Source organism: Strongylocentrotus purpuratus, unplaced genomic scaffold (genome assembly GCF_000002235.5).
Source record: "Strongylocentrotus purpuratus isolate Spur 01 unplaced genomic scaffold, Spur_5.0 spur5_contig_829, whole genome shotgun sequence".
Classification (NCBI taxonomy): Eukaryota; Metazoa; Echinodermata; class Echinoidea; order Camarodonta; family Strongylocentrotidae; genus Strongylocentrotus; species Strongylocentrotus purpuratus.
This window is the reverse complement of record NW_022145534.1, coordinates 228,222-244,431: the sequence shown is the minus strand read 5'-3', so window position 1 is coordinate 244,431 and position 16,210 is coordinate 228,222. Positions and strand designations below refer to the sequence as shown.

At 36.4% G+C, this 16,210-nt stretch overlaps 1 protein-coding gene across 1 annotated transcript; it reads right to left on the bottom strand.

Moving 5' to 3' along the window:
• Nucleotides 1-5,445: 5,445 nt before the first annotated feature.
• LOC752751 (vezatin) lies at nt 5,446-15,045 on the bottom strand. Its single transcript, XM_030983333.1, has 12 exons — nt 14,908-15,045; nt 14,204-14,352; nt 13,584-13,752; nt 12,876-13,018; nt 11,798-12,041; nt 10,814-10,849; nt 10,348-10,438; nt 9,212-9,440; nt 8,382-8,578; nt 7,655-7,761; nt 7,107-7,184; nt 5,446-6,639 (listed from the first exon to the last, which is right to left on the bottom strand). The coding sequence occupies exons 1-12, from the start codon at nt 15,043-15,045 to the stop codon at nt 5,710-5,712; spliced, it is 2,511 nt and encodes an 836-aa protein (XP_030839193.1). The 3' UTR covers nt 5,446-5,709.
• Between the last annotated feature and the right edge of the window lie 1,165 nt (nt 15,046-16,210).

Below are 16,210 nucleotides of genomic sequence, written 5' to 3'. Positions count from 1 at the left end.
AACTCCATAATTAACCAGCGTCGTTGAGTTTCAGAAACGTTCGCCGTGATGGAATTTATTCCCGATCGACCTAAAGGCCAATAGAAAGACATTGAGTAAAATAATGTTTTCTTTGGCCCTCGATCGTGTCCTTTTCCATCGTTGTAGTTTCCTTTGACATTGTAAAATAAGTTCAGTCAAAAGGTTAACAGTCGGGTCTTTTTCTTGAGGACATGCGTTTTGAATGAATTTATTTAGGCGTCATAATTACTGGTTGTCAAATATCCAGTAGCGTATCCACAAATAAATTTTTAAAACGGAGCAGAATCGTGCCCGGGTATAGCGTAAAGACCCATTAACCTCCTCTTTCGAACGTGGGTGGATACTTTTGTACACCAGCCTTTACCATTATGGAAACTAGGATACGCCACTACTATCTTATAAAGGAAAAACAAAAACGCAATTAAAGAGTAGGATGGGGTCATGAAATCATGGAATAGTATGTGTTTGTGTGTGTGGGAGGGGGTGTGTTGGAGGGGGGGGGGGGCGTCTGTCTGTCTGGTTTGTAATACAAGTGTATAACTATAATTTGGAACATGTTAGATACGCACATCCGAAAGCATGCAATCCATGATGATGTACGATTCCCTGGTTTGAAGCAATTAAGCGCGGGGAATTCCCATTTGTTCGCGACCGGATGATGCTATTCAGATTTTGAAAGAAAGGTATATACAAGGAGATTTTAGAGACGGAGACCCAACTGGTAACAAATTATTCAAAACAGCTGCCGTTTTCTATGGTTGCACAATATAATGTACTGGTGTGCTGTAAACTTTGATGTCCGAGGTTCGAAGCCGCCTCATTGGAAAGCTTGAGTAGTGATTTTTGTCAATATTTCACTTTTTATTTGACCGCAAGGGGAAAATCGAACAGATGATAAAATATGAATACAAAAGCCTACTTATGTCAGGACATTTGCTTACATTGTATGATAGCAGCTTTAATTTGTGAAAAATAGTAAAAATTCACAGTCCTAAGACCTGCCATTTGACCACACTTTTCCGATTACTTGCGGCTCACGAAAATAAAAAGTGAATATGTTCATGTACAGTTCTTTGTGATGTTATATGTCAGATTAGTGCCCACACATGCCCAGTCGAGTAATTGTGATTAATATTTCAGAAAAATTTGCTCCATTTCCTTTCGCATATTTCCATTTGAAAGTGGCCCGTTAGTTCGCAGCTATAGGCAGGAATCTTTTGTCTACGTATCTGCAAGGAAGATCCAGTTAAGCACATGCCTGACCAGGCGCGGATCCAGGATTTCTTAGGGGGGGGGGGGGGGGGGCCAAATTTGAAATTATGCGAGCCAAATATTGGTACGTAATGGTGACCAGCAGTGACGTAATGCAGGGGGATGTAGGGAGGGGCGAGTTTCCCCCTCCCTCCTCTGCAAAGCGCGGAAGCTATAAATGACGTACTTCACATTGATTTATCTTATCGATAAGCGAAACGATTTGCTTTAGTATCATATAACAAATATAACAGTAATGACAAGTATGGTTTTCCTGAAAATTGCATTATACAATGTATATTCATCGTTATGGAAAACCTCAATTCATCATGGCTCCAACAGCTCAAGTTGCTAAGAAAGGCTCCAAGAAGGCAGTCAAGGCCCCTCGGCCCAGCGGTGGCAAGAAGAGGAACAGGAAAAGGAAGGAGAGTTATGGAATCTACATCTACAAAGTCCTCAAGCAGGTTCATCCAGATACCGGCATCTCCAGTCGGGCCATGGTCATTATACAATGTATATTCATCGTTATGGAAAATGTTGTATAATATACAACAATGGGCATTAACATTTTCCAGACCATTGATTTAATTACGTTTAATATTGAAGCTGTTGCCCTTTGTATATACATGAACTTGAAATAATAAGTAGCCTTGAAAGTGTCGCAATAAATCATGTGTGAGTGAGCTTGAAGTTTAATGGTGTAGGTTTGTTTGAAACTGTATAGCCTTTACTCTGTTTTTAATGAGATATATCTTCAATCAAATCAAATCAAACTGAGTGATGTTATCGTACAACTAAACAATATCAATCTTCTGTTCTCCTAAATAAGCCTGGGAAACTTGAAAATTGCATTACAATGTGAATTCATTGTCAGTGAAAATGTAATGCAATACACAACAATGGGCAAATAATTGTTTCCAGACCAATGATTTAAGTAAGAAGAACTTACATTTTATATTGAAACTGTTGCCGTTGTATATACATCAGGCGCGGATCCAGGATTTCTTAGGGGGGGGGGGGGGGGGGCAAAATTTGAAATTATGCGAGCCAAATATTGGTTCGTAATGGTGACAAGCAGTGACGTAATTGGGGGTGGGTGGGTGCAGGGAGGGGCGAGTTTCCCCCTCCCTCCTCCGCGACTGAAACGCGGAAGCTTTGACATTTCAATAAATTATTAGAGAAAGAAGACGATTTGTTGTACCGTTCCCCAAAAATAATCCTCGTCTGAATTGAGTTTTCCCCCTCCCGCGCTAAGCGGAAGCTTACGTTTCATTAAATCATTAGAGAAAGAAGACGATTTGTTGTGTCGTTATCCCCTTTTTTTCTTTTCTTCTTCCTCTTTTTTCCTTTCTCCTCTTTTCCTTTTTTCTTTCCCTTTCCTTCCTTCTCTTTTATGTTTTGATTGGGGGGGGGGGGCAACAGCCTAGGAGGCAAGTCCTTTTGCCCCCCCCCCCGATCTACTTCTTCCCTCTTTTCTTTTCTTCTTCCTCTTCTTTTTTCCCTTTCTCTCCTCTTTCCCTTTCCCTTCCTCTCCTCTTTCCCTTTCCCTTCTTTCCTTCTCTCTCTCTCCTTTTTTTTTTTTTTTTTTTTTTTTTACGGGGGGGGGGGGGGCCAAGGCCCGCTCGGCCTCCCCCTGGATCCGCGCCTGTGCCTGACATATTTTCTCATGGCGGCATCGAAGATTGTACAAAGGGAATGAGCTAGATAGGACTCCATCTCTTAAAACTTCTTGGTATATAATATAGTAGTGCTTCATTGTGTACATGCTCTTTTGATCGCATTGTACCCGAATGAAACCGAATCTTTTCATGAGATCTGCCTCCTAGGAAAAGGGTCATGCATGTCAATCTACATGCTGTTAAAAAAGACCAAGAATCACTTACAACTATAATGTACATATCGTGCAAGTAAAATTTGCGATGTTTTAATTCGATGCACACAAATTAAAGGTATTAATAGGTATGACACACGAGACTAAATCCCGGAGGATGGATTGAATTCCTAGGATCTTGTTAGTAAGTGAATTCAGGCCCACTTAAAGTTAAAGGAAATGGTGTTTAAAATTACTTTGAGTGTTTCTTCCTCATTGATTTCCTTAAAATGCTAATCTTTAATTGTGGGAAAAGATATAGACGGATGTGAAGCACTTCCTTAGGATGGGTGTAGATAGGGAAGGGCATAACATATTTGACAATTAAAGTACCATGGTATTATAATGTTTGATATTATCTATGTAAACATATTTAAACATTTCTAAATTTCCAAGGTTGTGATTTGCCAATTAGAGTCTTGTGCGACTATATTTACAAAATCTGCCAATTCAATCCTTGCCTTTTTATTTCTTTTTGAAATTTCTCATGGATTTAAACTTTCATCTATTTTACGATTGTTTGCCTATTGCCAGTCAAGGCCTTTATCTGGATATTAAGTTGAGAAATAACAAATTACATGAACTAGAAAATAATGACTAATTTTTATATGAAACTTGAAAATATATGTTTTTCTATACATTTTATACAGAAGATCTAAAAACTCTCCATTTTCAGGCCGATATGAGGTCATAAAAGGTCACTGAACTCCAAAACGGTACACCTGTTTGTAGAGAACACTAGTTGAAAAGCAATCCCGAAAGTTCCTGAGGGGGGGGGGGGGGGGTAAAGGTACCATGGCTCCAATATATTTAGTGGCATTTTAAAATTCATATACACTGCCATTTGATAGGAAAAGAGGAATTTGTAAGGATCTTTTATTTAGTTTATATGGAGAGTTGATTTTATTTCCTCAACATCAATTTGAAAGAAACCAGATTTACTCAAGTTTTGCAAAGCTAAGACTTCCCTTTAAAGATATGGAGAGCAACGGAAGACAGACTTAAAGGACATCAATTTTTTTTTCTTCTGAAATCCCATTGTTTTAGTTTATAATTTGTTTCACACCATTCAGTGATCCACTTAAGTGTAATTACCTTCTTCCTGTGCATCCTTCTCTTTCAATAATCTTACACTTTTATTTGTTCATCATATTGTTCTTTTACTTTTCTTTATCTCTTTGAATCACTCTTTCTTTCTCTCTCTCTCTCTCTCTCTCTCTCTCTCTCTCTCTCTCTCTCTCTCTCTTCTGCTCTCTTGGTTTTTTCTCTTAGCTAGTACTCTCTGTAATTTATTACTATTTTCCCCAGTGTATTCCCATCGTTTCATTTCAAGATCGATAAAATTACCAATTGTGTAATGCTTTTAAAGGGGGAATCCGTCCTGGTATTATCTTGGTTTTAATAAAAGCAGAAATTGAGAAAAACAAATTAGCGATAATTTGATCAATATTCTATTAAAATTTAGGAAATTTATGGATTGTTGAAGTTGTGGTCAGTGAAACACAAATTGGCAACATTGAGACGTGCTCTTCTCAAATTTGCTCTGTACAGAATTTTTTTTTGTTCTTCTCATCATATAAGTTATTGATGATTTGACAGGGGTCTTACAAAAACACATTAGCAAAAAGAATATTCAGGGTGAATGTATAATTTAAAATTTTCTTAATAGTAAATACACATTTTTAAAGTTTTTTAGTACAGGGTAAATGGGAGGTGACCTCGCAAGATACGCTACAGAGTTGCCAATTTGTGTCTGATTGATCGCACCTAAAATATTTATTACCAGTACTTTCTTATTTTTAATTGGTTTTTGCTCAAACATTCACTGACCTGTTTCTCTCATTTTTCTGCTTCTATTAAAACCAACTTTATATCAGGGTGGACTTCCCCTTTAAAATCAAGAAAGCAATATATCTCAATATTCTCTTGAATACATTAAAAGTTTTTATTTCAGGTGCGGACACCAATATTACTCTCACAGACAATATGCAAAATGGCAAGAAAATGCAGGAAACATAAATATTACTCATTACCATCTACATTGAATACTTTTTATATCTGTCATTTTCATTACCACTTCATGATAGGACCTACATCCCCCAAAGACTTGGTGAGCTGCACATACTCTAAAAAAAATTAAAGTAATTTAGCTCTTTAAAAGTTCTCTGGTCTAAAACACAGACCATTCAAAAGATCAAGAGAGAGAGATAGATAAAGAGAAAGGGGGTGGGGTGAATTAGGGAGGGGTAAAATCTATGCTATATGACGTAAACAAAATCCAATTACAAGTTTTAAAACTTTGAGTTTGAATGGGGGCTTTAATATATAATAACTTATAGAAATTGTCAAAATGAAATTAAGTTTTGGGGGATCCCGAGTGTATTCATCTTATAAAGCATTGAGAGACGAGGTGGTGATGTAACGTCACATCGCATCACGTTGAACCAAGATCATCAGGAAATGGAAGATGTGTCCGAAAATAAGCAAACAGATTTAACCGATAGATAACTTATTGATTGAATAAAGAAATCAAGTCAATGATTATCGACGTCAAGATGCCAGAACGTTCAGTCTCCGAACGTATCTTCAGCCAGTGATTGCCTTTCTCTTGATATCCTGACAGCTTCTGCTGCTAACCCTTGCATGAACGGTATATCCATGGGCTGTTGTCTCCACTGACACACCCCCTCTCTATCTCCACTCTCTGAACCATGTCCTTCAGAGTCCAAACTCTTCTTCTCTTCAGGATCACAATAGTCCTGGTCAGACCTTACAAGAGAAGCTTGGCCACTTTCATGGGAAGCTGCAATGGAGTCCGATCCAAGAGGTGCCACGTTTCCATCGCTTGAAGGATTGAGTCTTTTGCCTATGTTTTTTCTTGGCTTCGGAACTGGCCTTCTTATCATTGTCTCTGTACTCCTTCCAATACCTGAGGCATCATATCCTTCACCGCTTCCTGAAGAACTAACATCCTGGCAACCATTCAATGACATTTGATGGCGAAGAACTCGGTCATCACTCTTTTGGTCATCATATTTTTCATCGTCCCCATTGTCGGCGACTTCTAGTAATTTTGTTTCAGATGAGGAGTCCTCGGTACAATTGATATCATGTGATAGTTGTTGAGGGTTGACTTTCCCTATATGCCTATCATGGTGTTCATGACATTTCTGGGATAATGTCTGATCATGGTCTAAATCAGTTAAACTGTCACACAGTGTAGAGGTATTTCCGCTCTCTAACTCACTCAACGAACCATTGCAAGTAACAGGGATGTTTGTCTTTCTATCTCCAATTGTCCTGTCGTCATTCGTACTATCTACCGCTCCTTCATTCAGTTCACCGAGTGTTTCTGTTTCTTTGACTAAATCACCTCCATCCTTCATTCTTCTCCTCTCCCTTCTCATCTTCTCTTTTTCTCCTTCTCTTTTGGTCAGCACCGAGTTGAGTTCCATCAGCATGTGTTTAGCATCTTCAGAATCTTGCTTCTTCTTTCTCTGGAAGAAGACAAAAATAAAGAGAGTTGAATGAAACAAGAGATGTGTTACATCTTTAATGTTATTGAATTTTGACATCAATTGTGTCTGGGAGGTGGAAAAGTGAACTGAACCAGTGTGACACTCGGGTCTTTCCTCCCAGTATAACTGACAAGGGATATGCATGTGGACCACTCAACCAGGGTCTTCCCCTGTTGTTTTACAGTGTAAACAACACCCTGAATTTGAACTTATGATTTGTGTACATGGGGAATATTGTTTCTAAATCTTTGCCATGACAATTCACTGGGGAAAAGAAACAATTTAATTGGAGTTGTTCTCCTCTGTTTTGTAACAAAAACTGATACATTTCAATGGTTGAATTTACATGCAATATATATTTTCAAGGGACAGTATAATGACATAATAAATGATTCATTCAACTTTAATAATATATATTATTTGGATCATACACATCATTAGCTTACCCTTTCTTCAATCAAATCCTCCATGCTGTAATCTGGTATGTTATCATCTTTCTCTGGATCAATGTAAGCCTCAAACACCTGCAGATATATAGGTGATGAGGAGGAGAGAAGAAGGAATGTCAAAATGAAGAAAAGGCAGAGTACAAGAAACAAATTAGTTGGGAAATAAGTGTAGGCAGATGTAGGTAGATGCAAGGAAAGAGATGGAGAAAAATTTGGAATTGATACAAAAATAAAGCTATTTAGATAAAGATATACGGACAGCACTCAAGTCATTTTTTACTACCGGTAATATCTACTTAGACATAAATAAACCAGTCTACGGAACAATGCACCATCAACAGAAAGTTTTGTGTATTAAACTGATTTGCTTTTCATTAGATCTCTATCATTAGGACTGTGTTCAATCAAGTTGTCAAGCTAACTGTAATAGGAAAGGAGAAGCAGAGTATACTTATAAGAGATGTTATGTATAGCTGTAACCATGGTGAAGTACTGATTGAGCAGTAATTACCGGTAATTACAAAAGGGACAAAGGTCATGCTCACCTCCTCTTCAATGAAGTCAATATCTGAGTCCTTGGGCGATATGAAGTCTAGATGCTGGGGTGTTGGTATGTCAGCTTTCAATTGCCCAGTCTCTGTCTTGCTCATTACTGAAGAGATCAAGCCAAGAAGAAGACAGGGATAAAGAGAGATGGGCAAACAATGGAAGGAAGAGGAGAAAGTGAAGAGAGATAGAAGGAAGAATGGTGAGAAAACTGCATCTAAATGTTAAAATACATAATACCACATAACTTTTGAAATTGATACAGATTACTGTAATGCACATTCTAAAAACAGCTTATTTTGTATAATAATTACACAATGAAGGGAAACATCAATACTTTTTAAAATTATTCTATCACAACAAAAGGAAATTGCATGGCATATACGAGAATTTCATATTTTCCCCCTTTCTACTGATTTCTATTTACCAGGTATGTAGTAAATTTTGAGGGAGGGCTGTGTGCTGTAACATTCATAGAGCTAAGAGATATAGTTTGTTTTCCTGAATGCATTTTGAAAGTTAGCAATAGAGAACAAAACTTCTCCAAATATTCCATCATATTATTTTTCTTCAAAAAGGAAAAGACCATATTGCATAAGCATATCTGCCACTTTATCTATATTTCATTATTACAATACATGGGCCCCATCTAGCGACCATATAAGACACTCTCATATATGTGTAGTATTTTATTTATTTTCATAAAAGTGAGCGATCAAATCTTACCAGGTTCTTTCAGCTTTGCTGGTTCCACTCGACCTGTTAGTTTGGCAAGGGCTGTCTCGGCTTCATGTACACAAGTTTGGCATGCCTCCAAATGACCTTTGACCTCTGAGAGCAACTCTTCAAGATCATGTATCTCTGAGTCTCCCAGGTCGGACTTGCCATCCTCCTTACGTGTTCCCATTTCTAACTGCATTGCACTGGAAGGTTAACAAAGTGCATGTTTATTGAGCTCATATTGCAATTATGTTTGGTTTAAGCTGAAGGGTCTAAAGTGGTACAGAATATTTCTTTCTTATCTGGAATTCTGTTTTCACACTGAGCAATTGTTTTTAATGACACTAACTACCTCTATTAAAAGGAATCTACAAGAATGTACTTTCTTATAGATATAAGATATGATATATTTTCATGTATCATTTGATTACAATCAACATCTACAGAGAGAGAGAGAGATAACATATCATAGTTGCCTATTTCTATCACTACATCAAATACTGAAATACCTCACTTTATACATTATGTAGGGGCATGATGGTTCAGTGGGAGAGCAGAAGTCTAGTAGGGGAAGGTCACAGGTTCAAAAACAAGTTGATGCACTTGTGCCCTTTCAAATCAGACTTTGATCAAGTTTGATCTGAAAGCCTATATTTACTTGCTTTCTCGCTTTCTCAGCTGTCAAGTACATAAAAAGATTATCATCGTCATCAATGTGATGGACACCTGATCAGCCTATGCAAAAGCACTTACAGACTTCGGTGGTAAGTGCCCTATAAGTTACATTTTTATTATTATTATTATTATTAAAAGAAAAACAGTCATCAACCTTCTACCTTTTCATAGTGACATCTAGATGCAATCTCAGAGCTCGAGTTGCAGAAGGAAGGACATCGGAGGGCCCCCAAATCTCTTCCGTCCCACGCATCTTGACCTCGGGATCAACGTCCGATTGGAGTGGTGTCATTGGCTGATGAAGCTTGTACGAGCTCTTCAGGGTGGTCAGATCTTGCTCAGCTAACCTCCTCTTAGCGTCAAGTAGTGAATGCGAGCTTGAGGTTGCATCTATGGGCAATGCAAAGAATGACAAGAGTTACCATAAATCTTTGTGTATAAGACGCACTGTTTTGCCACCAAAAAAAATTCGAAGTCTGGGGGTGCGTCTTATACACAGGTACAAAAAAAAAGCTCAGTAATTGGTGTGTTGACTCACCACTCGGAAACTAGAACAACACTCAAATTTTTCTGTCATCTTGGTTTGAAAGAAATCTTTCTGATAGATCTCAATATGTACCGGTAGTTTATAATAACAATAATTCCTCCAATTTTTCTTCTATTACACACGGCTTACCACAAGGTTCTATCCTAGGTCCTCTACTGTTTTTTAATTTACACTAATGATCTTACACATTCAACTGCACCTCGCAGTTGAATGAAAGTCCTTCCCGCGTGGGTTTTTTAACACGGACCTGGCTTGCTGCCAAAATTAGTATCTACAGGGGGTGCGTCTTATACACAGGTGCGTCTTATACACAGAGATTTACGGTAGCTGTGTTCAAACCACACTCACTTGTGCTATATCTATCTTTTGATATCATATATCTTGAGTCTGAAGTTAGACATACTTAATACCAACTTCTCTCAGATACATACGGCTCTTGACTCAGGCCCTTAAAAGTTCAATATATTCTGATTCTAATTTCACACACACACAAAAATCAGAAGTTGTTACTACTTCATCTACAGTTCATGGCATAGCACTATTTGAAATACTTTTTGAAAACATAAGTAAAGTTTCCAGACCATCCTTATGAACTGAATATCTATTTCACACGTCTATATCGTGTAACAAGGTACATCTGGAGAACTCTTTTTTCTTTCTGGAAAAAGTTCTTGTCTTTCAAAATGATAACCATGGCATTCAAATAAACAACTCCACTACAAAAAAAACAAAAAAATTGTGTGGACATACCTGCAGAATCAGCTAATAGATCAGACTTTAGACACAGGAGATGTCTTCTGATAAACTCAGATAACTGATCACTGTATAAGTTAGATATAGCCTACAAGAAAAACAGACAGAAATATAGATTATTGTCAACCTATTAATTCACATTGAATTTGCAAGGAACTTTCTTGAATATCAACAATTTGGTCAGATATATAGTAAAATTATTTCTTGATGTATCGTTTTGTACATGGTAATTATGAGCAGAATCAATGATTTTTTAAATTTTGCTGCAAGATCAATTTTTTTCCTTCTAATATGTTTGCTTCATTGTTTTGTATCTATAATTGTATTCTACTAATACAACAAAGATGTGATATCTACTCATTACAAACTACAAGTATACATAAAAAAGATGGCACATTTCAAAAGAACTCTACTCTACACTCGTACACATGTAATGAAAATATTTCAGACTAATGATATTTACCTTCAAATAAGAGGTGGGGTATGGTCCTGTAGAGTCCTGAAAAGAGCAAGAAATGAATGGTAGATTATAGGTTATACACGTGACTTGATTGTAAATGTTCCATCACTGAACACATTTGAGGTGAACATCTAAGAATAAATAATTTTTTCATTAAGAATACATAAAAATTCTCAACTCTCTTAAAATAAAAACCTGAATATTTGAAGGTTGTTAAAGGCATCGTTTTACAATGTTAAATCTGAGATGCACGGCCCTACATGTTATAAGTGTCTGTGATATGGTGTAATATTTAAGCCATTAAAAAAATTGCACTTCAAAATGATCAAAAAGTGCCTCAAAAGAGTAAAAATCTTCGAGTGACCGGTTTTACCATACTTGTTTTCCCCAACAGACCATAGTGTTATGAAAACGGTCTATAGGAAACCGCAAAATTTTGTTTCAATTTCCAATCATAAATATCTTGATAATCAGACATGCGATCGGGTTGTAAAAGTCATGGGGTTCCTGACTGACCTAAAGGTTTATAATTATCATTGCAGCATGAGCTTAACCCAGGATTTTGTTTCAGAATCTGAGACAAAGTTACCGGATCCCTTAAAATTCAGGCAACATAAACTACATAAAAATACTCAGAAGCTTTAGTTTTAGAAATAACTGGAAAGTTAACAAACTCAAACCAAACACACGTTGATCTTTAAGACTACAAATAGATACCATACACAGTATTACTTGAATAACCGCTGGGTAATGAGCAAGGACAGATAAGGAAATTAAGTAACCCAGTTGTCCCAACCAAGACTCAAGCAATAGAATACTCAGTCCCACATGTGCACATGTGTGTTGTGCTTGAATGTGTGAATTTGATTTTCGGCAAGTTTTAACCAATCTACTGCCTAATCAAAACTTCAGAATTACTTTAGGCCAGTTCCTCTCAAACTCTAGTCGTATTATCTAAACTCGAGAAAGGCTTTGATTGTTTCTTACATCAGTTAAAATTGATAGTTCCCCAGCCAAGTGTTGTAGATCCGTGGTAGCGAGATAGACGTCTTCTAAGTCTCTCTGTTCTTCATCTCTTAGTGGACTATCAGCTATGGTTGACAGCATGGCTTGCCTCAGAGACATAAATTGGTTTCTTGCAGCCTGGAAGATAGCCTGTCTAAGGGCAGGGCATTGAAGTTGTGTTTGGCTACCCCTCTCCAGGTGAGATATGGGGGTGAATGGTGTCATCCTAAATTAGGAGAGGAGCACATTTTTTTAAATTTCCCAATGAATTACAAACATACACTATACAGTATATTTTACACTGTTAAACATGTCATTAAAATGAGATTAAAGGCAAAGACCAGTATTGGAAATGCCCCAATTTCAAAAAATGAAATGCAAGCTCTTATTACCAATCATGTGAAAGAATATGTTTTGACTAATACACGATGATAAAAATGTTGACTGGAAACCGCCTACTAATTGATATATTTGGTAAATTAGTGTATCTCTCGCCTGTTGAGGGATACAAATGCACGTGTCATGCACGTGTGTGTAGTCCCATATACATCTTTCTGTGTACATTGATTCTAACTTTATGAAGACTTGGCCAAATTTCTTATCATTTTGATGATTCCAGAACCTTGCAGTACATCTATGCTAGATGATCAACCTTTTCTGATCGATTTCACAATGTTTCTTTCACAATGCAATGGCATGACCATAACTGGTCTTTAGCTTTAATATTGTTTTTAAAAAAATAATCTTAGATACAGAGAACTACAATCCCAAATATGGTAACTTAATTCAATATCTACTAAAAAAGTACATTATGTTTGTGCTCATGAATAGATATTTTTATTGCAGAAGTGTTTACTAATGTTTACACTGAGCTGACATGTCTGAGGTAGTTTTTTATCATTTTCTGACTTTCTTTGATTGACAATGACATTCGTATTAAAAATACCCAGTACACGTAGGTGAGAATCACTTATTTTGTAAGATTTATCAGGCTTTGAGTGAGAATAGGGTCTATAGATAAAGATAGTACACTGATCACTGATTCTCTTGTGATACTTACATTGTATAACCTCTTAAAATGACTTCCACTTCTTGAACATAGAGCACAGACTTCTTCAGGAGATTACCAAAAGACTTATGGACGGATAAAAACTGAGACACACTCTGCTCCTGATGACGATTTTCCCTCCACAACCTGAAATACTTATTGAGATAAAACACAGAAAGTGATGCTGAAAACAGGCATAAAAATTGCAACCTAATGATTACAAAAGTTTGGACCACATCAGCTTTGAAAAAGTTACTCTAATAAGGTCAAATATTTCTACTACAGTACAAACAATAATTTTCCTTAAATTCAAATTCATTTTAAACGAAGGGGGGGGGGGGAGCAAATTATTTCATTACTCATGTTGTGGAAACACGTCTTTCTAGTTCAAAAATAAAATCCTTAAAAAACTTTAAACACTTTGAACACTAAAAATGGTCAAAACAGTGAAAACTTCATGCAATACCTATTTTTAGTGACGATATGATTGATGGATTATAAACTTAATGTTTCATGTTAATTCCATGATACAATCTTTAACAAATGAGAATTCCATCAAATGACATCTCCTTTAATACATCATGTCTAAACAATTCCTGGAAGTGACATGTACTTTTTTTCTTTCCAACCCGTAGATTTCAAATTTATGGCATCAGAGTGTTTATGAAATACACAAATTATTTTGTGAAGTTCACACTCAAGCGATTAATATTTCTGTACCTGCCATACGACACCCACTTGCCACAGCAGACTGAGAAACAAAGTTGTCATGACAACAGTGTACATGAGGATGTTTGGAATGTTGAAAGCGTCCACAGCATCCCAAAGTAATGTTGGATGACAGACACCACATAGGAGCATGATATGACTGAACATAAGAAGACCAAGGCTGAATAGGATGCAAAAACATAAATATCAGATGTTAACATCAAAAGGATAATTAAAGTTCACTACTGTTTCATTTCCAGCAAAGCTTGTGCAACTTATACACACAATTAACAGCCTTTTCCCCAAGAAGTAATGACAAAATGTTTTACTAAATCTTAACCTATTCTAAGGTGGGAGGAGGGACATGTCAATGCACTATCAAACAATTAAAAAGCATCAAAATCTGATAATTTGATGGAAATTATAATTATGATTAGAATGCTTTTCACTGCATATGCCATTTATACATAGCTCAAGTTATATTCTTATAACACATTAAATATCTGCGGTCTTCATACATTACATCTGTATGGAGCCAGAAGTGCATTTACTCCTACACTTTAACACAGAATTAAATCCCTTCCGGCTTTAAGCCGCCAATAATACAGTTTACATAGGGATAGGATACTTACATGAATAACCAGAGACTAATCTTTGTCCCAGATAACTTGGAAGTCGTTTCTGAAACACCAAGTAATGTAGACAATACGGTTGCATCTTCTTCATTTACGCACTTGCTTATCAAGGCAAGAGTGTAGTACTTGGGAAGTCCATGGTTATTCTGTAAGAAAAAACAAAAACACAATGATACAGAATTTAATACATATACTGCATATACCTTATAATCAATAATAATAAATACAATTCCTACACATTGATTGCCGTAATCTTTTGAAGTAGATCAAAATATATGGGACATTCTTGTTTTTCTACATTCGCAGGACAGAGACCATCATCACTCTGATATCTAATCATCCAAGTGATACTTGTTTTTGTTTTTTGGAAAATTTGAATTATGACTTACTACAAGCAGGATACAGTGAGATATAGCAAACATTTCTTGAGAAACAATATTCTTTCAAATGACTAACAATATGCTTCACACAGCTCTACATCACAAAAGAATCATCATCTTAGTCTTACCTCTTGATATCTAGCTTCAATGTAAATAGTCAATGTAATCTCTGATATTTGTTTTTCTTCATTTGTTTTACATTTGTTTATAGTCAAAGTTTTCCAAATCCACTGCTTATATAATATATATTCATTTCCTTCTATATATTTTTATTATGTTTTTGCAGTATGAATATCAAAGGTGACTTTGAAAGAGACTTACTAAGTATGCTAAAAACTCTTTTCTGTCGACTGGAAACAAACTTCCATGGGTAATTCTGGTGGTCCAAATCTGTAAGAGATATGACAGGGTAAGAAAGACAAGTGCAAATGAAAAATCATTACCCATGGCATATTTCATCAGGACACACTTTAAAAAAAAGAATTTGAGGTTTATACTGAAAGATCAACAAAAATTATTCGAAGGGGATCCAGATTTAACCAGAGTCTTTATAATGCATGAGCCCTATGTAAAATGTTTGAAATGTTGGGGTCATGACCTAGATTTTGGGCACCCCTGTGTTGAAGGTACCTGTTAGTGTCGAGCCCTGCTATGGGTAATATAACATTTAAACTCTCTGTCAAAAGAAAGAATGATAACAAATTGCAGTGTACATCATTGGCATTTCTAAAAAAAACTAGATGGAATTTTGACTACGCGCAGTCGAAAATGATGCCTCCGCCATAGAGCAATTTAAACAAGTTTGGAGTTTAAATCTCCAGTGGTTCTTGAGATATCATGATAACAATCTCAATGTATGGAATTTCATGAGTTGACCTCTGTGACCCTTGACCTTTGACCTACGTGCTCCAAAATCTAATCAGATTGTCTTCCTATGGTGATACACACTATCATTAAGTTTGAAGTTTAAATCTCCAGTGGTTCTTGAGATAATTATGATATGGTGATACATACTATCATTAAGTTTGAAGTGAAAATTCTCCAGTGGTTCTTGAGATATTGCGATAACGATCTCAATGTATGGAATTTCATAAATTGACCTCTGTGACCCTTGACCTTTGACCTACGTGCTCCAAAATCTAATCAGATTGTCTTCCTATGGTGATACACACTATCATTAAGTTTGAAGTTTAAATCTCCAGTGGTTCTTGAGATATTATGATAACAATCTCAATGTATGGAATTTCATAAGTTGACCTCTATGACCCTTGACCTTTGACCTACGTGCTCCAAAATGTAATCAGATTGTTTTCCTATAGTGATACACACTATCACTAAGTTTGAAGTTTAAATCTAAAGTGGTTCTTGAGATATCATATGATAACAATCTCAATGTATGGAATTTCATAAGTTGACCTCTGTGACCCTTGACCTTTAACATACGTGCTCCAAAATCTAATCAGATCGTCTTCCTATGGTGATACATACTATCCTTAAGTTTGAAGTTTAAATCTCAAATGGTTCTTGAGATATCGCGCTAACAAACTCAATACAAGGAATTTCATAAGTTGACCTCTGTGACCTGTGACCTTTGACCTACGTACTCCAAAATCTAATCAGATCG

Bases quoted from the DNA above. Each gene is read 5' to 3' on its own strand.
- LOC752751 (XM_030983333.1), bottom strand. From the start codon at position 15,045: ATGAAATATGCCATGGGTAATGATTTTTCATTTGCACTTGTCTTTCTT. The intron at 9,441-10,347 runs GTATGTCCACAC...CATTGCCCATAG, and splicing joins TCTATTAGCTGATTCTGCAG to ATGCAACCTCAAGCTCGCAT. The intron at 6,640-7,106 runs GTAAGCTAATGA...GTCTTCTTCCAG, and splicing joins AGGATTTGATTGAAGAAAGG to AGAAAGAAGAAGCAAGATTC.